General features: G+C 38.5%; 9 protein-coding genes across 9 annotated transcripts in view; 5 read left to right on the top strand and 4 right to left on the bottom strand.

Annotated features, from left to right (window-relative positions):
* LOC135781017 (uncharacterized) overlaps positions 1-19,380 on the top strand; it is a 30,041-nt gene extending 10,661 nt beyond the window's left edge. The window contains exons 3-4 of the mRNA XM_065291328.2: positions 16,268-16,274; positions 18,931-19,380. Of these exons, the coding sequence (XP_065147400.1) occupies positions 16,268-16,274; positions 18,931-19,329 (406 nt within the window). The 3' untranslated portion in view covers positions 19,330-19,380. The remainder of the gene's footprint in view (positions 1-16,267; positions 16,275-18,930) is intronic.
* On the bottom strand, positions 5,361-6,044 carry LOC135781063 (histone H2B-like). The gene has a single exon (XM_065291378.2). The coding sequence runs from the start codon at positions 5,794-5,796 to the stop codon at positions 5,422-5,424; it is 375 nt and encodes a 124-aa protein (XP_065147450.1). The 5' UTR covers positions 5,797-6,044; the 3' UTR covers positions 5,361-5,421.
* Positions 6,754-7,111, bottom strand: LOC141281469 (histone H4). The gene has a single exon (XM_073813230.1). It carries the CDS (start codon positions 7,109-7,111, stop codon positions 6,800-6,802), a length of 312 nt encoding a protein of 103 aa, XP_073669331.1. The 3' UTR covers positions 6,754-6,799.
* LOC135781039 (histone H3) lies at positions 7,510-8,442 on the bottom strand. The gene has a single exon (XM_065291352.2). The coding sequence runs from the start codon at positions 8,337-8,339 to the stop codon at positions 7,848-7,850; it is 492 nt and encodes a 163-aa protein (XP_065147424.2). The 5' UTR covers positions 8,340-8,442; the 3' UTR covers positions 7,510-7,847.
* On the bottom strand, positions 9,511-10,054 carry LOC135781050 (histone H2A-like). The gene has a single exon (XM_073813323.1). The coding sequence runs from the start codon at positions 9,900-9,902 to the stop codon at positions 9,516-9,518; it is 387 nt and encodes a 128-aa protein (XP_073669424.1). The 5' UTR covers positions 9,903-10,054; the 3' UTR covers positions 9,511-9,515.
* LOC135781027 (histone H1-like) lies at positions 17,561-18,205 on the top strand. Its single transcript, XM_065291338.2, has one exon. The coding sequence runs from the start codon at positions 17,588-17,590 to the stop codon at positions 18,203-18,205; it is 618 nt and encodes a 205-aa protein (XP_065147410.1). The 5' UTR covers positions 17,561-17,587.
* Positions 19,381-20,254: 874 nt separating the features above from the next.
* Positions 20,255-20,697, top strand: LOC135781042 (histone H3). Its single transcript, XM_065291356.2, has one exon. It carries the CDS (start codon positions 20,255-20,257, stop codon positions 20,663-20,665), a length of 411 nt encoding a protein of 136 aa, XP_065147428.1. The 3' UTR covers positions 20,666-20,697.
* Positions 20,698-21,407: 710 nt separating this feature from the next.
* Positions 21,408-21,719, top strand: LOC135780802 (histone H4). Its single transcript, XM_065291083.1, has one exon. It carries the CDS (start codon positions 21,408-21,410, stop codon positions 21,717-21,719), a length of 312 nt encoding a protein of 103 aa, XP_065147155.1.
* An 881-nt stretch (positions 21,720-22,600) lies between these two features.
* On the top strand, positions 22,601-22,975 carry LOC135781065 (histone H2B-like). The gene has a single exon (XM_065291379.1). The coding sequence runs from the start codon at positions 22,601-22,603 to the stop codon at positions 22,973-22,975; it is 375 nt and encodes a 124-aa protein (XP_065147451.1).
* The last annotated feature ends 575 nt before the right edge of the window (positions 22,976-23,550 follow it).

Below are 23,550 nucleotides of genomic sequence, written 5' to 3'. Positions count from 1 at the left end.
ATACAGTGAATCAGATGCCCATTGACAGATTATTTAACTTCTGTTTTTTATGTTCATCACTCGCTTGTCAACAATAGTACAATGTCATCTTGGAACCACATTACAGCACACAGTTAAAATATCCTGTAGTACAACGTTTAAAAGGAGCTTAACTAAAAGTTGCCACCAAGGACATCATGATAGCGAATGTAACTGAGAAAAAATACTTGCTTGTCACTGGCTGCATTTTGAAAAGCTACTGGATCCAGAGTTACAATGCTTTTCTGAGGTAAAGATAAACTCTTCCTCAGTCTTCCTCACTGTCCAGACCCAACTGAAGATCTTCCTCATGTGTGTGTATATGATGTTATCATCCAAACACGCATTAAAGTCTAAATCTGATGATACTAAATGTTTTGTTTGTCATTGTTTGCACGTGTTAATGACGTTTGCATAGTTATTTATTTTCACATGAATAGCCTGTACTGTCTGTGGGTGGGATCTCATTGGAGATAATAGGGTCATAAAGAAGAAACGGTCGCTACCTCTCTTTACTTTCAAAGAGATTACATAAACAGATAATATTTGTTTTTGATTGTAGTTAGTTTGTTTAAAAGTAGACATTTCAGGCTTTCTTTAGACATGTTTGGGTGGCGCTGTATTAATTTTTGTAACATGTTTTTTTCTGGATTTTCTGAAAGCGCACCTTGTTTATCTTATTTATTTGACAAAAGCACAAAGTTTTGTTGTTATCATGAATGTACAGAAGGAGCACAAACGTGTGGTTGTCATTTGTGTGGTGTATTTATACACTGAGATGGTGCTGTACCTATGTGCTGTGATTTTATTTTGTCTTAGTTTTCATTTATTCAGTCACATTCACCACAATTCACTACAGTTTAATTTCAGCGTTATTTGGTTTTCAGTGATGTATGTGTATAATGTGTGTGACAAATATACATATCTTACATTTTAAAATGATTATGCTGATATAGACACTAATTTAAAATGATTGTTTGAAAAATGTTGCTCTAATTCGTTTGTTTTATCATGTGGGCATAAATGCTTCATTTTTGACCAAGGCATGTCAGTAAATTGTGTAATAATTTGTAATAATTGTAAAATATAAATTTGTAATAATGTGTAATAATTTGTGTGGTCATTAAAAGTAAGATATTTTGAACATTCATGAAATATGAAATTCATAGATTATGGAATTTGAAGCGCAGAAGTAAACTGATTTTCAAAGATAAAGCATGCAATTACCCAGCCACGCATAAAATAGCATAGAAAATGAATACGGGTCACTTTCGACCTATGTTGTGCATTAGAAGGAGTTTGAATAGCTTGTGCATCAAAGGGTTAAAATATATTTGGCAGACGCTTTATGTCCAAGACGACTTACAGTGCATTAGAAAGTACATTTGATCAATATTCATATGGAACTTAAAGGAATCAGAAGGTCACAAAATACTTTTGTAATAAGATAAACGTAGTGCACTTGAATTACATCTTTAATAATAATCTGGTTGAAAAATAAAGTATAATTTCAAAAACACTAAAAGACTGCTCCTTTATGAACTGGTGGGTGGCTCTTAAAAGAGTCTTTTAATGAAATAAACTCTGTAAAGTTGCTTTATTTCTTTTTGGGCACTGCCTTTTTAGGCTTTGTTGTCTTGGGTTTAATATACACTCACCTAAAGGATTATTAGGAACACCATACTAATACTGTGTTCGACCCCCTTTTGCCTTCAGAACTGCCTTAATTCTACATAGCATTGATTTAAGATTTAAAAGTGGTACTGAAAGTCTTCTTTAGAAATGTTGGCCCATATTGATAGGATAGCATCTTGCAGTTGATGGAGATTTGTGGGATGCACATCCAGGGCACGAAGCTAACGTTCCACCACATCACAAAGATGCTCTATTGGTGACTGTGGGGGCCATAAGATATTTTCATTAAAATTCAGTGATATAGTAGCCCAGTAGAAACTAAACCTTGTATATAATCAATAATCCATTGGGTTCATATGTCTTCTGTAGCAAAACAATATGTTTGTGAGTATAAAACTATATTTACCGTTTTGACCAAATGCACAAATTTTAAATTATGATAAATTATTAGCACAGCTTACTAAGAAATCATCCATAGATAGATGTGCATTAAGCGCATAATGTGGAGATAAAACATTTTATGACGGAGTTTGATTTGTGGTCAGGCGTTAGCCTGGTTTAGATCAATCGATATCACTTTGTTTATGTAAATAAGGAAGAGTCATATCGCTCCCTGGTTAAATACGGCATACCACAGGGATCAGTTTTAGGCCCTATCCTATTCTCGTTATATATGTTACCTCTAGGAGACATTATCAGGAAATATAACATAAGTTTTCACTGCTATGCGGTTGATACCCAGCTTTACATCTCGTCACATCCTAGCAAAACCCACCAGTTCTCTAAGCTAACAAACTGTATTAGCCATATAAATGACTGGATGGCACATAACTTTCTTATGCTAAACTTCAATAAGACTGATATACTTATTATCGAATCGCTCCAAGCGTAATATGTCAGATTACAAGCGGTGCACTGTCGTGCCATCTTCCACGGTTAAGAACTTAGGCGTGATGTTCGACAGCAATCTATATTTCGATAGTCATATCTCCAACGTCTGCCGCACAGCATTCTTCCATCTTAGAAATATCTCAAAAATACGCCATATGCTGTCTGCATCAGATGCAGAAAAGCTTATCCACACTTTTATGACCTCTAGAATAGACTATTGTAACTCGTTACTCGGGGGATGTCATGCAAATCAGGTAAACAAGTTACAGCTGGTTAAAAACGCCGCCGCAAGAGTGCTTACTCGATCTAAAAAGTATGACCACATTAGTCCAATTCTGGAATCTCTACACTGGCTACCAGTTAAATATCGCATATAATTTAAAATATTACTAATCACCTACAAAGCCTTAAATGGCCTAGCGCCCTCGTATATTAAAGAATTACTATCAGAATAAAATCCATCACGTACACTGCGATCACAAAATAAAGGTGGTAGATCCTTTTCATATCTAGCCCCTAAGCTCTGGAATGATTTACCAAAAAATGTTTGAGTATCAGACACAGTCGAGCAATTTAAATCTAAACTTAAAACATTCTTCTTTAACAAAGCATTCACATAAAATGTCCAGTAAATGTACTTATCCTGCAATAGTTAGTTTGTCTAGAACAAAGCACTCACATAACTCATCTGGGTAATATACTTATGCCACAATAGTTAGCCCGTCTGGAACCAAGCTGATTTAAACCACAATACTGTATGACACGTGCATTACATGTGAACAGCCCCTACGCTAATAGGATTCGGTTTCTCTCTCCCTGTCTCGTCCTCAATCCCGAGGACAATGAGACAAACAGACCCAGTTCCTGCAGCTGTGAAGGTCATCACACCACTGATCTACTGACCGTCCTTCAACGTGATGCCCAGCCGATGCCTGACCAATGACCACTGGTGGATCCAGTTTAATTCGCTTACCCATTCACATACGCCGGTAGTACTTATATATATATATATATATATATGTATATATATATATATATATATATATATATATATATATATATATATATATATATATATATATATAAAAATATAAATGTGTCTCTCTCAGGGGGTTTTCTCCTTCTAGGAGTTTTCCCCATGGACTATCCAGGAGGGTTTTTCTCCTAGGGTTTTTTTACATCCCCTAGAGCGTCCGCCACCTTTAGCTTTACTTACTACTTTACTGTATACGTTACATTACTACTATACGCTCGCTTTTCTATGCTTTTCCTACATCTATTTATGTAAAGCTGCTTTGAAACAATTAACAATTGTGAAAAGCGCTATATAAATAAAATTGAATTGAATTTTTATACCCATGTCTATTAAAATGTTCACTTGGACTGGTCAGAGTAAATTACTGAACTGTGTGTGTGTACAGAACAGTATTAAAGGGACAGTTTGCCCAAAAATGAAATTCTGTCATCATTTACTCTCATATTGTTCTAATCCTGTATGTTGTTTATACCATGGGCCTGAACTGTCAAATGTCTTATGGTGTGGTAACCGTTGTTTAAGCAGAATAATTGATGAAAGCCCATTGAATTATTTGAAAATATTTATTCCAGAATTATAATTGTTGTGCTCTGACAAACACAACTCATCCACATCTATTCACTCAGCCCTTACAAACCACAGCCTTAAGCCCAAGATACCCTGCATGATTTTTGGCTGTCCCAGACGAAACATTACCATTGTGAAACAGTCTTCATCGTTGGTCCTCTGTCGTACAGTGAGAGAGGTTCAAAGGCGGCCGTTTTCCCGGTTTTGCGTCCAGAGACGGCCAACAACAGTTACCTGACAGTGTCAGAAATTGATCAATGCACAGTGTGTTTTCTGCTAGGATCTGCGTACCAGTATTTGTTTACCACTAGCGCATGCTGGTGACGTTGCGCTAATGTGTGTCACAGCCGTCAAAGCATCCAAATTAATCATTGTAGTCTTCTACATGCTTGTCATACACAAGTTTAAATGATCCATGTCGCACAGTTTGATAATGTAATGATAGAAGTGCAAAGATTGTGCAATGTATCCTGAGCTTAATAGTGGTTAACAGAGGACACCACTTACAAAATTAAATAAAAGAATAAATAAATATTGTGTATTGTCGTTTTTGTTTACTTTGCTATTATGAGATCATAAAATTTTGAATTGAATGCCATTTAGTTATGACAGAGACAATTTCATATTTCTGACCAAACATATACAACAAAATACTGGAGTAGCACACTTCAGTAATTATTTAATTCAATTCAACTTTATATAGCGCTTATTGTTAATCGTACCAGAGCAGCTTTACATGAAACGGAAACAAAGTATCTCTCTCTAATATTTTTGCTTTGGTTACAGTGTAAATTTGTTGTGGCAAGGTCTCTGACAATATTTATGGGGGGAAAAAAGAACAGCGATACACTGAAAATACAAAATCAAGCATTAATCACAAACCCCCGTTATCATTAATCTCTCAAATTATTTCAGTCAGTCTCTTACATAAATATATCATATAATAACAAATGTAATACCCATTTACTCAATTTAATTGGAATAAGTGTTTTTATGTATTACCAATTGAAAACAAATCTTGCTTTAGTACACCTATATGTGGCTCTGACAGAATTCAACTTCATGGAAGACCCATCTTAATGCTTGAAGCACATAATAGGAAACTTGTTAAAGTTACAAGACTTCAATCTTGATTTATAAAATCATATTTATAAAACAAAAACGCTTTTAGCTTAACTTCTAATCTTACTCGACAGTTAAACTAGATGCTCATTTATCTGATAAAGTGGGTGGCTCTTAAAAGAGCCTTTGGGGTGTTGAAAGCTTCAACAGATTTATTTGGAGCTGGTGTACTTGGTGACGGCCTTTGTTCCCTCAGACACGGCGTGTTTGGCGAGTTCACCGGGCAGCAGCAGACGCACGGCGGTCTGGATCTCTCTCGATGTGATGGTGGAGCGCTTGTTGTAGTGAGCGAGACGAGAGGACTCACCGGCGATACGCTCGAAAATATCATTGACGAAAGAGTTCATGATCCCCATGGCCTTAGAGGAAATCCCGGTGTCAGGATGAACCTGCTTCAGGACCTTGTAGACGTAGATAGCATAGCTCTCCTTCCTGGACCTCTTGCGCTTCTTACCTCCCTTTACAGCGGTTTTAGTAACGGCCTTCTTGGACCCCTTCTTAGGTGCGGACTTCGCTGGCTCAGGCATGATGTCTCAAGACAAAACGATAGAGTGTGTGCCGATCTAGTCTGGGGAAGAAGTATTTATTCTCGGTTCATGCTAATTTTCAAAGACTACAGGCTCACGGTGCTGATTGGTTGTCTTCATTGGACAAACACCATGAATGGATCTCATTGGTATGGCTAAGACGTGAGCGAGCCAATCAAAGTGGCTAAAACGGCAGCCCCACCCATAGCCTCATGTTTGAATTTAATGCACCCATGTAACGTAGTGTGGTTTTACGTTCCCGCTCTTTTTTTAAAACAATTTCTCTGAAATATAATAATAGAATTCGCAAATTTAAGGCACTGTTTAGTTATTTATTTTGCAGAAAAACGTGTATTGATTGAATGAATGAGTTTATTTTATATACTTAATCAGGGACAATTCACAGAAAACATTAATCTAAGAAAATAAGAGATGTCTAGCAAGAATTTGTTACGTAAAGTCTTAAAAGCAACGTTTTCAGATAAATGTTATCGTTAAAGAGATGGTGTTTGTTTTTGCTTATGTTAACTGTCCATTTAGCAAAATTAAAAACTTGTATTTGGCGAGTCAATGAAGACGACAAAAAAAAACAAAAAAAACATAATATACATTTTCAAGCAGCGAGTTTACAAGTTTAGAAACAAATATTGAAAACCCAGCGCAATGAGATGGCCAAATTAAGGCACCTACAATAGATGACTGTTAGATTAAAATTATAATCTTGCCTAAGAATATGTTTTGTAGTTTGGAGCTCTAAGTGGAAACGTCTGGGCAAATTCGTGATCAACACTCACAATAAATAAGTCTGACAAGGATATAATAATGAATCGACACATAACTGGACAGGGGAGTTGAAACTGAGAATGACGTTTGATCGGGTCACCAGCTAAATAATTCAACTTAAGGTTCAGCACGCATAAAACATTAGAATTCTCATCTCTTATTGTGAAAATATGGGTGGCTCTTAAAAGAGCCGTTTGGGTTTGCGTAGAACTTCAGACATTTAACCTCCGAAACCGTACAGAGTGCGACCCTGACGCTTCAGAGCATAGACGACATCCATGGCGGTGACGGTCTTTCTCTTGGCGTGTTCAGTGTAGGTGACGGCGTCACGGATAACGTTCTCCAAAAACACCTTCAGCACACCGCGAGTCTCCTCATAGATCAGACCGGAGATACGCTTGACACCACCACGACGAGCGAGACGACGGATGGCGGGTTTGGTGATTCCCTGGATGTTATCACGCAAAACCTTGCGATGACGCTTAGCGCCTCCTTTACCGAGTCCTTTACCGCCTTTGCCTCTTCCTGACATGATTTCAGCTTGGTGATCAGTAAATGTGAAAAATAGGGTAGTGAAACATGAGTTTACAGTTGTCTACAGGACCTAGTGGAAACAGGCTAAAATGAAGGCGGTGCCTTGTGACGTCTCACAGTAAAAGCCAAGAGCTACATACTGAATTTTAGCTTTCGATTATTAACTGATCTAAACAGACATCTTTAAAAAGAAACATTATTGTTTATTGTAGAAAAGTATATGAAATCATCTGTGCTTGCTGAGTGATTTTAAATAGGTGGGGTGCATGCTTCTGATAAACGTGCTTATAATGAAGATGTTATTCAAATATCAGATTGTCATTTTGTCGGCAATTTTTTTATTTTATTTTTTGAGTCACAGAATGTTTAATTTTAAACAACAATTGTGACGTTTACGACGCTTCTGCTACCATGTACCGGTCAAGATATTCAAAACTTCACACTACATTTCCTTGGAGAAAAGTAAATTGATGTTAAACAATATGCCCATGCTACCTATACAAATAAAAAGTCCGTGTTACGTTCAGAAAAATACTACTTGAAATCGTACACAATTCCCTCCCTAACATGCTTTCATAGAGAAAATACGATTTCATTAACAATTTTATAAAGAACACATACTTAAAAACACAGAAAACCTTTGTAATTAAAAAACAATGGAAAATTTCTCATTCAGTGGAATTGTGGTGGCTCTTAAAAGAGCCTTTAGTATGTGTGTGATGCAATTTTTGAGTTTATGCACGTTCTCCACGAATGCGGCGGGCCAGCTGGATGTCTTTGGGCATGATTGTGACCCTCTTGGCGTGGATGGCGCACAGGTTGGTGTCCTCAAACAGGCCGACCAGATAAGCTTCGCTGGACTCCTGCAGGGCCATGACGGCGGAGCTCTGGAAGCGCAGATCAGTCTTGAAGTCCTGTGCGATTTCTCTCACCAGACGCTGGAAAGGCAGCTTACGGATCAGCAGCTCAGTGGACTTCTGGTAGCGGCGGATTTCTCTCAGCGCTACGGTACCGGGCCTGTAACGATGAGGCTTCTTCACACCGCCGGTGGCTGGGGCGCTCTTACGGGCAGCTTTAGTAGCGAGCTGCTTCCTGGGCGCTTTGCCTCCGGTGGATTTACGAGCGGTTTGCTTTGTTCTTGCCATGATCAGAAGGAAAACTTTGCCTTTCGACGCAGAAATGCACAGCGTCTCTCTGCAGGCTGTTTTTAAAGACAAGTCTGCCATGAGCTCAGAGGGTGGCGACAGTGTACTGGCATATGATTGGCTAATAGGTGACGTCAAAGTATACAGCTGGCCAATGACTGTGCGTCTCCAGGAATGTGCCCATATTGTACGGAAATAGAAACCGTGTAGTATGTACTTCTGATATGTTAGGCAGTACTCTGAAGAGAGAGAAAATTGAAGAGGGTAACAAAGAGCTCTGTAACTTTGAGCAACCTGTTGAGTTTATCTGGAACACAGTCTATAAGCAAAGCAGTGATAGAGTATCTAAAAGAAACACAACTAGCAAGAAGACTTTAGCTCAATTTAATTATTATGTATTTATTCATGTTACTTTTTATACACATTTATTTTTGACTTCCCAATGTGACCACACCTCAATCCAATAGATGGCGATAATGCACAAGATTGTAAACTGCCAAAAAAAAAAAATCACTGAAGACGACTGTGCTTCTCCTGTTTTCAAACAAGCGGCGTTTCCCGCTCGAAATCCTTTGTTCACTTACAAGCAGCGGTTCAAGCTGTTTTAATGCATCAACGATTTATTATAATGGTTCAATATTAAATACCTTACTGTTCTAGAGAGATTAAGTTGAAACAATATAAAAATGCATTAGACAAACTTACTAGTATGACCGCATTCACAAGACGATTTTATTTGTTTTAATATAGGCATACGTTATATTATCATGTGCCAGCACTGCATGTGAACTTTAAAAGCTACAATTAATGTTGTGGGTAACTCAAACACGGCATTGCACATTCGGGGGATTGTTTTTTGTTTTGTTTTCTTACAGGATATCATCCTACACACTGTAAAGAACATTAACATGGCCTTACAATAATTTTTTAAAGACTACATTAAAATGAAATCAACAACTTAAATGAAACGTTAGTATGATCAGTGATTCTCTTTTCCTTGAGGCCCACTACTCTACACTTTTTTTTCGTCTCCCTTATCTGTCCGACTCCGTTCAGTACATAAATCTCTACTGAACTGATTGTTTTAATCAGATGTGTTAAAGAGATATACAAAATATGCAGGGCAGTATGCCTCCAATAGATGCTGCCTTTAAATTCAGACCAGCATAAAATAACTAAAACAAATTTCACTCTTTTATAGCTCAAGTGGGTGGCTCTTAAAAGAGCCTTTTGTTTAATTTTGGAGAACGGAGTAGTTTACTTTGCTTTAGCGGGCTTCTCGGTCTTTTTTGGCAGCAACACAGCCTGAATGTTGGGCAACACACCGCCCTGAGCGATGGTCACGCGACCCAAGAGTTTGTTCAGCTCCTCGTCGTTACGCACTGCCAGCTGTAAATGGCGGGGAATGATGCGAGTCTTCTTATTGTCACGAGCGGCGTTTCCAGCCAACTCCAGGATCTCAGCAGTAAGATACTCGAGCACAGCGGCGAGATAAACTGGAGCTCCGGCACCAACGCGTTGTGCATAGTTACCCTTGCGAAGAAGTCTGTGAACACGGCCGACGGGAAACTGAAGCCCGGCTCTGGATGAACGAGTCTTGGCCTTCGCTCTGGTTTTACCTCCGGTTTTGCCTCTGCCGCTCATTTTCAGTTGAAGGATTTGGTGCTTTCTTGTAGAAATACAAAAATTAATGTAACTCGATGCTCTGCTGTTTTCAGTATTTAAGAATGCTTGCCACTCGCCGATTGGTTAGATTGTGTAGAAAGTTTAAACCAATCACTGAACTTCCCTCCAAAAGACAACGCCTACCCTCCCTTCTCCTTCTCTCTCTGATGTTGTTTGTATTACAGATATATTTATAATGACAAATAAACGACAAAATCTCAAAGCTTATGCCACAGTTTCACAGCCCTTCAGAAGCAGATCAGATGCAGATGTTAGACAGATACAAATCAGTTGATGTTTGATCAGTTAAACACCTTCAGAAACAAACAGCAGGTCTGCTCTGTACACTGCGTTTATTCAAACTTGCATGTGTCTTTGTGTAAAATGTAAATTTATATACTTGAAATGTTCATATTTCAAAGTAAATTTTATAATTTAAGTAACATATTATATTTAGTGCTTTATCCATCACCCAGCACCTTGTTTAATTCCACTTAAGTGTTTGTCATTGTGTTATTTTGTTGTTTTATGTACACGCTCATCCCAATAAAGCACCATTTCATGAAGTCAAATATATGTGGCAGACACAGTTTGTCCAAGACAACTTACAGTGCATTACAAATTGTATTTAATTATATGGTTTTACTACAAACATCTTGGCTAGTAACTGAAGTAAAAGACAATACATTTGTGGCTACTGTGGTTTCACTACATATACTTTATCATGACACTTAAACATGCTGTCTTAAGTGTATTTATACACATGCAGATTGTTTGTTGTTAATAATTGCTGTTATCTTTACGCTTTGTTTTAATTAAAGATAACTTAAATAGCATGAGCCAATCATCTGGGCTGTTAGGAAAAATATAATTAGTTTGATTTACTGATCAAATTCACCCCTGGGAAAGCTCTAAAATGCTGCTAAAATGCTGCTTTACTTCCTGTCTCCTGAGATACTTTTATCAATTAGATTTTTGAAGCCAGCGTGGTGTGCAGTGGGAATGTGATTGGTTAAGCATGGTCGAGTTTCCAGAAAATAAATCAGCAGCCAAGATAGCGGCTGGAGCACAGTTTTACGTAAAATAAATGTATATTTTAACTTTTCCAGCAAGAAATTAGTATTGTAGTTTTTAAATATTCGATTAGTTATCACAAAGCTGCTCTCTGTTTATATTTCAAACAGAATTCCATTACGTTGCATATAAAGGCTGTCCGAATGCGTTTCCTGGGGCTGCCTTCATGTTAGGCAACACGTTAACTCCCTAAGCTTTACTTACAGACGCAGGAAATTGAGACTTGAACTTCTCATTTGTGAACAACATCAAATGTCAAAACATGAAGTGCTGCATGCATGTATTTGAGGGTAGTGGACCCACCATTCCCTTCACAGACACAAGTTGGGAGAAATTCATTAAATCTGTGTTTCTGTGGAAAGACCTTGAATGCAGAGAAATCATTATAGCAGAAGAGGCACTTCAGACATACTAGTTACAAAGACAGGAACCTACAAACCAGTTAGTCAAACCAGCTAACACTGGTTACCACATAGAGTGCTACAGCCAATCACAAAGATAAAATGCACAAAAGGAGAGAGGAAGTTTTTATTGAAGAAACTGCAGAGGAAGGATATTGTATAGACATGCAATGGAGACAGTAGTATACAGTAAAGAGAGTAGTATGTTTACAGTAATATCAATTAAATATGCAGTGTTTTAGCAGTAGCCTTTTAATAGCAGAGCAAAAATGCATCATAAACAAATGGTTTAAGATTATTATACACAAAAAAATCGCTGTTGAGTGGCATATATGTATAAATATTCACACATGTGCAGTGAAGTAAAAGTATGAGAGTACAAATATAGATACAATGTATTAACAGTAATATAATTAAAACAACCTACAAAAATGTACCCTTGTTTTGGTCCTGATCAATTTTTATTGACTTTGTGTAAAATAATGGAAAGTTTTTCATAAGATCCTCTCAATGTGTTAGCATGACTGAAGCTTGATGCTGTCGTGTGAGAACAAGCAACAGCCAACATTTGTCCGTCTCCAAAAGTGCCTCTCGCGTAAATTATTTAATTTAGATGGCTTACATTTATTTCCCCTCACAGAAAACCACCACAGGTTTATCAATGCCATCAAAGTATTATTTTGTTTTTGTTTGTTTGTTGATCACGAAGTACAAAGTAGGAATCTGTGTTTATTAAAAGCGCCGCCATTGTTGTGGGGCCCACACCTGCTTTCAGTACAATGCATTATCTGCAAACATAAGATAAGATTCAGAAACACAGCAGGAAAAGTGTTAAAGAAAAATAAACACAGTGTGAAACTGTACTTCGACTGTCAATTTTGTTTTTCAAAAAAACTGTGTAAGAAACAGAGGGAGTAAAGATTGCAGCTTATAAAGTTTGTAATACTGTGAAAAGCATAAATTAAATTGAAATGTAAATGTTCGCTGCTCTAGTTATACCCACCCAAGCAGCTGTAGTGTACTCAAGTGTAGCTTGCCCATCGGTCATTTTCAAGCGCAAACTTTCTGAAATATCACCGGAACAACCGGCTGGGGGTGTGTCTCTCTTAAACAGAGATGGATGGATGAGTGAGAAATGAAGACGACACCGATACATATTTTGTATTTATTCAGCGATCGGCGGTAAAAGTGAATCTGTACGGAACATCGTTGTTGTACGGAACATGGTTAGTCTACGTTAACCTACGTAAAACGACACTAATGAGACACATAAACGTTTGAACAAAACAGTGTACACAACAAACATTTTATATAGATATAATTTTCTAATTAAATGAATCCTTACAATCACACAAAGATGGTCAATGTGCTTCCACTGCAGCTCGTGTATGAATCCATGTAACAGCTGTTCTAAATAACCTACATCTGATTGGTTAATAATAATCATATGTCAGTATCTTGCCGTCATATTGGTTTGACTGATTTAGTAGGCAAACACGTTTTTTTTTTTTTTTAAGTAGGCAATGTTTGCCTGCATAGTTACAGGGAAATTGTGTCATTTCGGGGGGAAAAGTGCAATAAATGGGAGTGGCAACACTTTTCATATTGTTGAGAATTAAACAGAAGGTTCTCCCTCCATGGGGATCATCCATTTCAAAAGTAAAGCAGATAAGGACCCTCGGACCACCGTCTTTAAGGAAAACAGATAAAAATACAGATAAAATGACATATTCATGATATTAGATGGTAGTCAGAAACTGTAAAGCCAATAAGTCACACTGACAGTTTAAGTGAACGGTAGTGCAAATAAACATATGTATGAAATGTACATGTTCAACTATATTTCTTGAATGTATAAACACTAAAAATACAGAAATAAAATAGTATAAAATAAACATCTGTAGGTCTGACCAAAAACTGGCAGAGCGTTCCTTCTGTGCTCCTCTTTCTCTCTTTTGCGCTTCTTTTTCTCATTTTTCCCTTGGCATCTTTTGATAAGAGGTACGTCTCCAGAGGTTCGTCTCGGACTGTTTTCGTTTGTTTAGATTGGACGTTATCACGGCTGGTGCTGGATGATCGTGAAGACTTGCGTGCTGGGGCCTGCACACTTTTGCTCCCATCATTTTTAGCAGGAAATATTGCTGTAAACACTGTAAAGATAAATTTACTTTTCATCAGAAAAAATCTTTCACACTGAGGGCCATGCCACGATATCCATGAGGTCAATATTACACGGTTTTGTTTGTTTGTTTGTTTGTTTGTTTGACGCGCGCATTAAAAGCTGGCCGACCAATAAAATTGGCACTTTTGTTCACGTGCCTGAAGCTGCTGAAGCTACAATAAAACATGACTTGGTGGCGCTTAAGCACAAAATGGTCTTGCAGAGCAAATCATGTTAAAGAGGTAAACACAGACCAAGAAGATGCATCGAGGCAAGATGAGGAGCTGATGTCTTATTGTTTTATATAAATACATTGCTTATAAAAATATAAATATATATTGTTATAAAAACAAGGAACTTTATGACAAACGCGACATGGACTACAAAAATCTAAGAGAGAGTTGTTATCAAATGGGATTTGACGGTTAGTTTAAAGTCGCAATGAAATTGAAATGAAAAACTATATATATTTTTTTTAATATTGTGGTATTATTAACAAATGACTTATCTGTGAGCTTCATTATTTTTTAAAAATTTGTGTGTGCTCATAATCTTTAATCAAAAATGCAAATCTCCTCCCCTCCTCAAAACGATCTCTCTTCACTTCCGGTCAAAAGTATGGCAGGTGGGCGGGGTCCGGGAGAAGATCGCAGTGATTAGCAATTAGCGACACGACCCAACTTCAAACGATCCAATCAGATCTCGATGGACAAATTCAAATCCAGCCCTGCCTTATTTCATCTCAAAAGCCGTTTCATTCGGATATACGTCACCACGGGGAAAATAAGGCAATCGCTACTTCCGTTTCATGGCGACTTTAATTTCTCTTATTACCTTAACCATGGTTTGGAAACAAAATAAAATCGTTGTGCTTAACCTGTGTACTGTGTGACCTCCTGTTGTGGGTCAATCACATTGTGTCATGTGGTGTGAACAGCTCAAGAACTTCAACACAACTTCTACAGTCATGTAGTGTGAACAGCTGGGGAATAGTTGGGGCCCACACTTAAAAGTCATGTAGTCTGTACGAGCCTTTAAAGGCTCCCAATGCTGCCAGAGACAAAGACCTTTACAAATCTGTGCAGACCATCAGAGATGCAAAAGCAGAGTACAAAAGAGAGATGGAGGACCACTTAATAAACAATGACCCACAACGACTCTGGCAAGGGAATTCAGCACCTCATAAACTACAAAAGCAACACTCACAAGACCTTTGATGCCAATGCCTCTCTAGCAGAAGAACTCAACTGCTCTTTGTTTGATTCGAGGTAAAATCGTCAGAGACCGTCACACCACACCCACACCCAACATGGAAAATGCATCCAGGATTTGTCCGGGATTGATTGATTTTGGGTTCATTCACACTGTCAATGATTTTTCAGAATCTGTTTGTGCGTTCACACCGTAAAGATCCTGTAAAGACACCTCACGTATTTAACCCTTATGTTCTGGGTCAATTTGACCCTTTTTGATTTTTAAGCTGTCGGATAAACCAGTTAACCTGTGATTTTTTTTCTTGAAATTTTGTGACTTTTTCTCATTTACCGCCATGAACATGCATGCAAAGTTTGGACATGCTGATATGTTTTGAAGTACCAAAATAATTTTGTAACGATTTTGAGGTTTTGTTTTGTTCAAAAGCAACTGTATAGACCTAAATGAAATATATATTTTTAGTGTTTGTTGCTATATTGGTGTTTTACTATCCTGAAATGGGGGTAAAAATGCTTCTTCTCACTTTTATAGTACTGAAAAAGACTTTTACAGACACAGTTGGTAAAAGTGAGCTATCATTTCTATTCACAATGTATATGAAATACTACTTAAGTTACCGGTTTCTTCCAGACATTTTGTCACTTTTTTCTCATTTAGGGTCATGAACATGCATGCAAAGTTAGGATACACTGATGTGTTTAGAAGTGTTTTTTTTTAAATAATGCATTTTTTTTACAATTTTGATGTTTGCGGGTCAATTTGACCCATATTTGTTTGTTCCAAGGCAACTGTATAGACACAAATTAAAAACATTTATTGCGTTTATGTTGGTGTTTTACTACTCTGGAAAGGGAAAAGTGAGCTGTTTCTTACTATTTTCAGTACTACAAAAACTTCCTCAGACACAGAAAAGTAAATGTGAACTATCATTTCTGTTTAAATGTATATGAAATACTATGTAAAGCAGATGAATTCAGACCCACAAAAAATCCAGAGGTGAACACAGGTGATGCCAGCTGTGCCCCACAAAATAAGCACCATTTGTGTAAAATGCAAGAAGTCAGAAAGCACATGCTTGATGTGTGCACATCATATAAACAGGGATTTCTTGAATTTGTACAATGAGCCTCAAGAAAAAAAGATGAGCATATTTAGAAAAATAAAAGCTTAATTTAATTTCACAGCAATATTAAATTGTTTATGTAGGATGTTTTAAACATAGGTATGTAAAAAAAACATGTTGAAAAATTAAAAAATTAAAATGTTGCAACAGTTTTTGTTAAAAATTGTGGTTAAATGCATTTTTTTAAATCATACTTTTTAATTTTAAGTGTTTGTAATGTGTGAGAAATACTGATGCTATAATGGTCCTGTTCATACCAAATTCCTTCTTGTTTTTCATAATTTGATATGTAAGGAATTGCATTGAATCCAATGCGGGTCAATGTGACCCGCTCCATCAAAATCGTCACGAAAATCGAACACAATACAAGGGTTAAAGTCCTGCACTTGGTAGGTTTTTTCTGCAGCATCTGAAGTTTGCTTATTATCCGTTATTTCTCTCTCCAGAAACCACTTGCGTGCATTTTTGTTTATGATAAGACTATAAAGGAGCGTGTGACGTGCTATTTTTATGCTGCTAAATGATCTTAGCTTTAGACACTTTTATGGGTATTTGCTGTGTGAATGAGGTTCATGTGAGGATGCTCTGTACTGACCACAGCTCTGCATTCAATGCAGTCATCCCTGACAGACTACTAGCCAATCGGCTATACTAAGGTCTCTCCTCATCTTTCTGCCAATGGATCTTCCTGACCAACCGCCCCCAAATGGTTAGATTATTTCTCCTCCACCCTAACATTCTGCACATTGTGTGAATATTCCCGCCGTACCTTACTGTATAACACATCTATATACAGTTTAACACTTGAATTCCACTGTAAAAACTTGTAATATTGGGTTAAATGTTTATGCAGTACATTACTTTGTATTATGCAACAACACTTATGATGTGCAATAAGACCCTGCTGTATATATTTAGGTCTCCCACAAACACTGAGACACTCCCCTATGTCCCAGCAGCCAGAGATTTGATCCCATGGCCTACACACTATGCCACTGAATCACTTTTAGCTTTTCATTGATTCTGATGCATGAAATCCTGCAGCATATTGGGGCAATGACAAACCTACATGGGAGACACTCATTTGCTGAATGGAGAGATCATGGGACAATTTGATTGACAAACACATACACAAAGAAAATTATATCAACTTATCATAGACAAAGTAACAGGTAGCCTCTGGATGGCGCGTGTGCTTCAAGATGATCAAAACAACTACTTTATATAACATTTCACAAGTCCTTCAGTGATGTTCATTTAATTCAAGCGATTTAACAAAGTGTCTGTTTAAAACACAAAAGACGCGCTCGACCTGTCAATAAACATTAAACGAGAAAAACTCATGAAAACCATAAGCAGCTTCATCCAGCGGCTGATGATTATCTTGAATTTTATATGATGATGCCAAAATAACCCTTTGTTCACACGTGTTTAAGTTTCAATATATAGCTGTGAGCCTCTGCTCTGTAATTACATTGTTCTCATCGCGCCAATGTGTTTAAATACTCCAGTTTTATTGTAAATGTTAGAGGAGAAAACACACGCCAGCGGCTCGTGGAGGCGCATAGACACTGAGCTGTACCGGTTGAGTCTATATGGTTCTCATGTGCTGTGTAAAAACGCCGCGAGCTCTACTACTCCTCATTACTGATATTTTGTTTACTGTGTGATCCTACATACGCGTAAAGAAATGGCAGAAACCGTCCCAGCTGTTGCCGCAGCGCCGGCCAAAGCGCCTAAAAAGAAATCCGCTGCAAAAGCAAAGAAAACCGGACCAAGCGTGGGTGACCTCATCGTCAAAGCTGTCTCGGCTTCCAAGGAGAGGAGCGGTGTCTCTCTCGCCGCCCTGAAGAAAGCGCTCGCCGCCGGTGGCTACGACGTGGAGAAGAAAAACGCCCGCGTCAAGATCGCCATCAAGAATCTGGTGACTAAAGGCACTCTGGTCCAGACCAAAGGCACCGGCGCTTCCGGGTCTTTCAAACTGAACAAAAAGCAGGCAGAGACCAAGGCAAAACCAGCGAAGAAAGCCGCTCCTAAAGCAAAGAAGCCCGCAGCCAAGAAACCCGTCGCTGCCAAGAAGCCCAAGACTGCAGCGACAAAGAAGACTGCCGCTAAGAAATCACCCAAGAAAGTGAAGAAACCAGCCGCCACCACCGCTAAAAAGGCAACAAAGAGCCCCAAGAAAGCAAAGAAGCCAGCGGCTCCTAAGAAAGCAGCGAAGAGCCCCAAGAAAGCGAAGGCTGCTAAACCCAAGACGGCAAAGCCCAAAGCAGCTAAGCCTAAAAAGGCAGCGCCCAAAAAGAAATAAAGTCAATACTTTTTTTTACACTCAAAGGCTCTTTTAAGAGCCACCCACCAGCCCTTTAAAGAGCAATGTTTCAATATGTGTAATGTTTTTTGCAGTTAATTTTCTGAATTTGATTTATTAAAACAATCAATACTAAATAAAATAGTGCTTCTACTAAGAAGTCTCTGATATTTTTTACTGTAGTGCCACATAGATTTTGCAGCGTCTTTGCCATTAGAAAGCATTAGATTTTTAATTAACTTGAGTATTAAAGTTAAAGAAGTTTCGTATTTATGACGTGCAATAGAGTAAAGCTGTAAGTAAAAGTTATTGCAGCATAATAACACTGATACAGTACAGATGCTTGTATTTTGTTCACTAGAAAAGTAAAAATTCTTTACTACGTTCCACCTTGGCTTGTTTATGTTTGTTCAGTTTCTTTATTTCAGTTTCTGCCAGTTTAAACATCTGTCCTCATGTAACACATACAGATAAACACATATAAATGTATACATTATAATGAACTGTAAGTTGGATGAAAGAATCTGCCAAATCTATAAACGTGAATATAAGCGAAAATTGTAAAACAAAGGCAGGCAGAAAGATAGAAGGGGCGGGCTTTAGCGTTTGGAGGGAAGTTCAGTGATTGGTTTGAACTTTTCACAGACTTCAACCAATAGGCAAATAAAGCAGCTCTTAAATACTGGAAACAACATCATTGAATCACATATTTTTGTGGTTACAAGAATAAATCGAAAATGAGCGGCAGAGGCAAAACCGGTGGAAAGGCCAGAGCAAAGGCTAAGACTCGTTCATCCAGGGCCGGACTTCAGTTTCCTGTAGGCCGCGTTCACAGACTTCTTCGCAAGGGTAACTATGGAGAGCGCGTCGGTGCTGGAGCTCCAGTTTATCTCGCCGCTGTGCTCGAGTATCTTACTGCTGAGATCCTGGAGTTGGCTGGAAACGCCGCTCGTGACAACAAGAAGACTCGCATCATTCCCCGCCATTTACAGCTGGCGGTGCGTAACGACGAGGAGTTGAACAAACTCTTGGGTCGCGTGACCATCGCTCAGGGCGGTGTGTTGCCCAACATTCAGGCTGTTTTGCTGCCAAAGAAGACCGAAAAGCCCGCCAAGGCAAAGTAAATGCGGTTTCTCCACAAATAAAAAAAGGCTCTTTTAAGAGCCACCCACTTGACCTTTAAGAGAGCGAACTTTTTTGAGGTTTTTTGTATAAATCATTTATAAGTGTTTCATTCAATATGCAACACAAAAATGGTTTAAGAAATATCAATATTATGGTGAAATTGGTTTAAGCTGTATTTTTTCAAACTGGTCAGGGGTTGTCCTGTTTTTTTAGTACAAGCCTACTTTCAAAAATTGTTAATTTCTAGTGTTTTCTACTTTGCTCTTTATCTTCGTGATGTAATGTTATATTCTCTGTAAAGCTGCCGTGAAACCGAATTTCTGCAATAGAATTGAATTGAAAATGTCTCTTCATGCAGATATAAACCATACGTCCAGCGTTAAGTGCTATTTAAATTCAAACAGTGTTTTTATAGATTAGACTCCTTGTGTTTCTTTTTACATAAAAGCGGGTTCCTCACATAAACCTTAACCATATTTGGTGATTCTTGGCACCATAGTTCGAAAAGCCCTGGACTAAAATCACTGAAGGCTCAAAAATACACACTGAACATTATATGCTGTTAAAGAATGTCCGAGATCACATCGCGATTATATTATTTGTGTGTCAGGGTCGCTTTCATACTGGTGATGTCTTTTACTTTTTATGTAACACATTTTTTTTATCAGAACACTCCAAATTAGTAATTACACATGACTTTAAACTTAAATGTGGCGTTAAACTAAATAAAGGATATCGAGCGGGAACAAACCGCTTCTGCTCGTTTAAAAAGAGCCAATGGCCAGTAGACGTCACAAATTGGCCAATCACACGCCAGTTTACTGTCTCCGCCCTCTGAGCTCGTGATCTTCTAGTCTTTAAAAGCAGCTTTCTGAGCGTGGTTCTGTATTCACTTTTCTACGAAGAAGAGATTTGACTTCAGTCATGGCAAGAACAAAGCAGACCGCTCGTAAATCCACTGGAGGCAAAGCACCCAGGAAGCAGCTCGCTACTAAAGCTGCCCGCAAGAGCGCCCCAGCTACCGGCGGTGTGAAGAAGCCTCATCGTTACAGGCCCGGTACCGTAGCGCTGCGAGAAATCCGCCGCTATCAGAAGTCTACTGAGCTGCTGATCCGTAAGCTGCCTTTCCAGCGTCTGGTGAGAGAAATCGCCCAGGACTTCAAGACTGATCTGCGCTTCCAGAGCTCCGCCGTCATGGCCCTGCAGGAGTCCAGCGAAGCTTATTTGGTCGGTCTGTTTGAGGACACCAACCTGTGCGCTATCCACGCCAAGAGGGTCACAATCATGCCCAAAGACATCCAGCTGGCCCGCCGCATTCGTGGTGAACGCGCTTAAATTCAACGTCATCCGCATCAACACAAAGGCTCTTTTAAGAGCCACCACAATTCCACCGAACGAGAGAATTTCAGAACTTAAACTCTTATGGATATTTTTAAGAGAAGTTTATTAACTTTAAAACTGTTGTTAAAAGTAACTGAACGGAAGTATTAGTTTGTGAATTCAAAGTTGAGTTCCCTTGGTTTAATCTAATTCATTTTTAGTAATGTAAGCACTACAATCTACTGACTATATAACCACTAACTTGAGGGTTAGTGACGTCTAAGCACAGCAAGAAAATAAGAAATTGTTCTCGTGCTCCGGGTTTACGAACTAAAAATGTAAAAGTTAAGGATTCACGGTTTTCGCTTGAGTATAAAATGGTTAAATATTAGTTTCTAGACAATTGCATCTGTAAACACTACCATACGTAAGTGACTATTAAATATCGGATAAACCACCAAAAAATTAAGTTCTTTACATTTGGGTTAACATTGCTGCATCTGTAAAACAACACATTTACTGTAAACAAGCGTGGCTGCATGTTGTGTTGTGTAGGTGCGAAAATCATAATTTGGTAAACGTAAAAAAATCAAATGTGATGTCTTTGTGGCAATAAATGATTGAGAAGGTGGGTCGAACTAGAAGTACGTTGCTGGCTCCGCCTTCATTTAAGTGTTTCCATCAGGTCCTGTAAGCAACTGTAAAGTCTTGTATCACAGCACTCCGTTGTGCAGTTTTAATACGAGAAACTGAAGTCATGTCTGGAAGAGGCAAAGGTGGTAAAGGACTCGGTAAGGGAGGCGCTAAGCGTCATCGCAAGGTTCTGCGTGATAACATCCAGGGAATCACCAAACCCGCCATCCGTCGTCTCGCTCGCCGTGGTGGAGTCAAGCGAATCTCCGGTCTGATCTATGAGGAGACCCGCGGTGTGTTGAAGGTGTTTTTGGAGAACGTTATTCGTGACGCCGTCACCTACACTGAACACGCCAAGAGAAAGACCGTCACCGCCATGGATGTCGTCTATGCTCTGAAGCGTCAGGGTCGCACTCTGTACGGTTTCGGAGGTTAAATGATTAAATCACGCAAACCCAAACGGCTCTTTTAAGAGCCACCCATTTTCTCAAATAAAGAGTTAACGTGTCCGTTTTAGTATAAATCAGTTTGTTCTTTAAGATTAAGCTTTCTCATCACGATCTTTCTTGGTATTGTGTATCTATTTGGACCGTTTTGGTCGTGATACTTTTTAGTTAATTTTGGACATTAGAAATGATGTGTAAGCCAAGCATTATGACACGTAAAACCGCTTACAGAATTTTACAACTGAAATAACAATCCAGTTCTAAAGTTTTCTTCGTAGTAATGATACATACATACATTATAGATCTTGCTTACAGACGCTAAATATCATAGTCTAACTTTGTCACATAAGCTTTACATGCTATCAGTTTATTACACAAATGTAAAATGAAGGACAGGACAAGATTAGCATACAAACTTCATTACATGTTTTTCGACTAAAAGTGGTGGATTAATTTTGTTTTCTTCGAGTAAATAAATCTTGGAATAGAATTGTGCATAAAATCTCCTTCATGCTCATAGCAGGTGTCATGTCAGTCTTATGAACACGCCTTCAAGTGAATTGTAACCAAAAACTTTATAGTATAATAAGCAATAGCATTGTGTACAAAATTGAGCGGGAAAGTAAAACAACCCTCAAACGCATATGGCGATTCAAACATGAGGCGGTAGGCGGGACTTAAGCTTCGAAGACACTGATTGGCTTACTTGGTTTACAGCTACTCCAATGACATCCATTCGTGTTCTTTGTCCAATCACATACCGCAATCAGAAGATACGGCTACAGTCTCTAAAAAATTTGCATGGCCAGTGTATATATGCTTCTTCACACACTCAAATCTTCACTCATTGTGTTAATTTGACATAGTAAACATGCCTGAGCCAGCAAAGCCCGCTCCTAAGAAGGGATCCAAGAAGGCCGTTACTAAAACCGCTGTAAAGGGCGGCAAGAAGCGCAAGAGGTCCAGGAAGGAGAGCTATGCTATCTACGTCTACAAGGTCCTGAAGCAGGTTCATCCTGACACCGGGATTTCCTCTAAGGCCATGGGCATCATGAACTCTTTCGTCAATGATATTTTCGAGCGTATCGCCGGTGAGTCCTCTCGTCTCGCTCACTACAACAAGCGCTCCACCATCACATCGAGAGAGATCCAGACCGCCGTGCGTCTGCTGCTGCCCGGTGAACTCGCCAAACACGCCGTGTCTGAGGGGACAAAGGCTGTCACTAAGTACACCAGCTCCAAATAAATCTGTTGAAGCTTTCAACACCCCAAAGGCTCTTTTAAGAGCCACCCACTTTTTCATTTGAAGAGTTTCCATGTTTATAAAGCATCTAGTGGTGTTCAGATATCTTTTAAATGAAAAGGCTGAAGTTTTGATATATAGACTTTAGTTTGAGTTGTGCAATGATTTTGCAATGTTAATGCACTTTGAAAACCGAGCAATGACAAAGTTTCAATTTTGTCCGGTCCACAACAAACATGCACATTTTAAGCATGAAACACTCCTGCTGCTGTCTACTAGTTAATTAATTTACCATAGTTAATACTACACAATACTATAGTAATTATTCTTTGCCATATAATGAAAGTTTTACCAGGTCACTTATGTAATACAGTAAAACCCAATGGAAAGATGCTGTTGGTATTCAGATATAGGCTTCATCATACAAACACTTAATTAAAACTGGTTGCTTTAACCTTAAAACTGCAACATTGTTTACAACCTCAAAATGTTATACTAAGTGTAAACTATTTGTATGAGTAATAGTGAGATATCTTTCTGGCATGAGCTTTACCAGAGCCTTTTATTTGTTAGAGGAT

This window comes from Paramisgurnus dabryanus, chromosome 23 (assembly GCF_030506205.2).
Source record: "Paramisgurnus dabryanus chromosome 23, PD_genome_1.1, whole genome shotgun sequence".
NCBI classification, from domain to species: Eukaryota; Metazoa; Chordata; class Actinopteri; order Cypriniformes; family Cobitidae; genus Paramisgurnus; species Paramisgurnus dabryanus.
The sequence above is the reverse complement of the archived record's forward strand: the minus strand, read 5'-3'. Positions and strand labels throughout refer to the sequence as shown.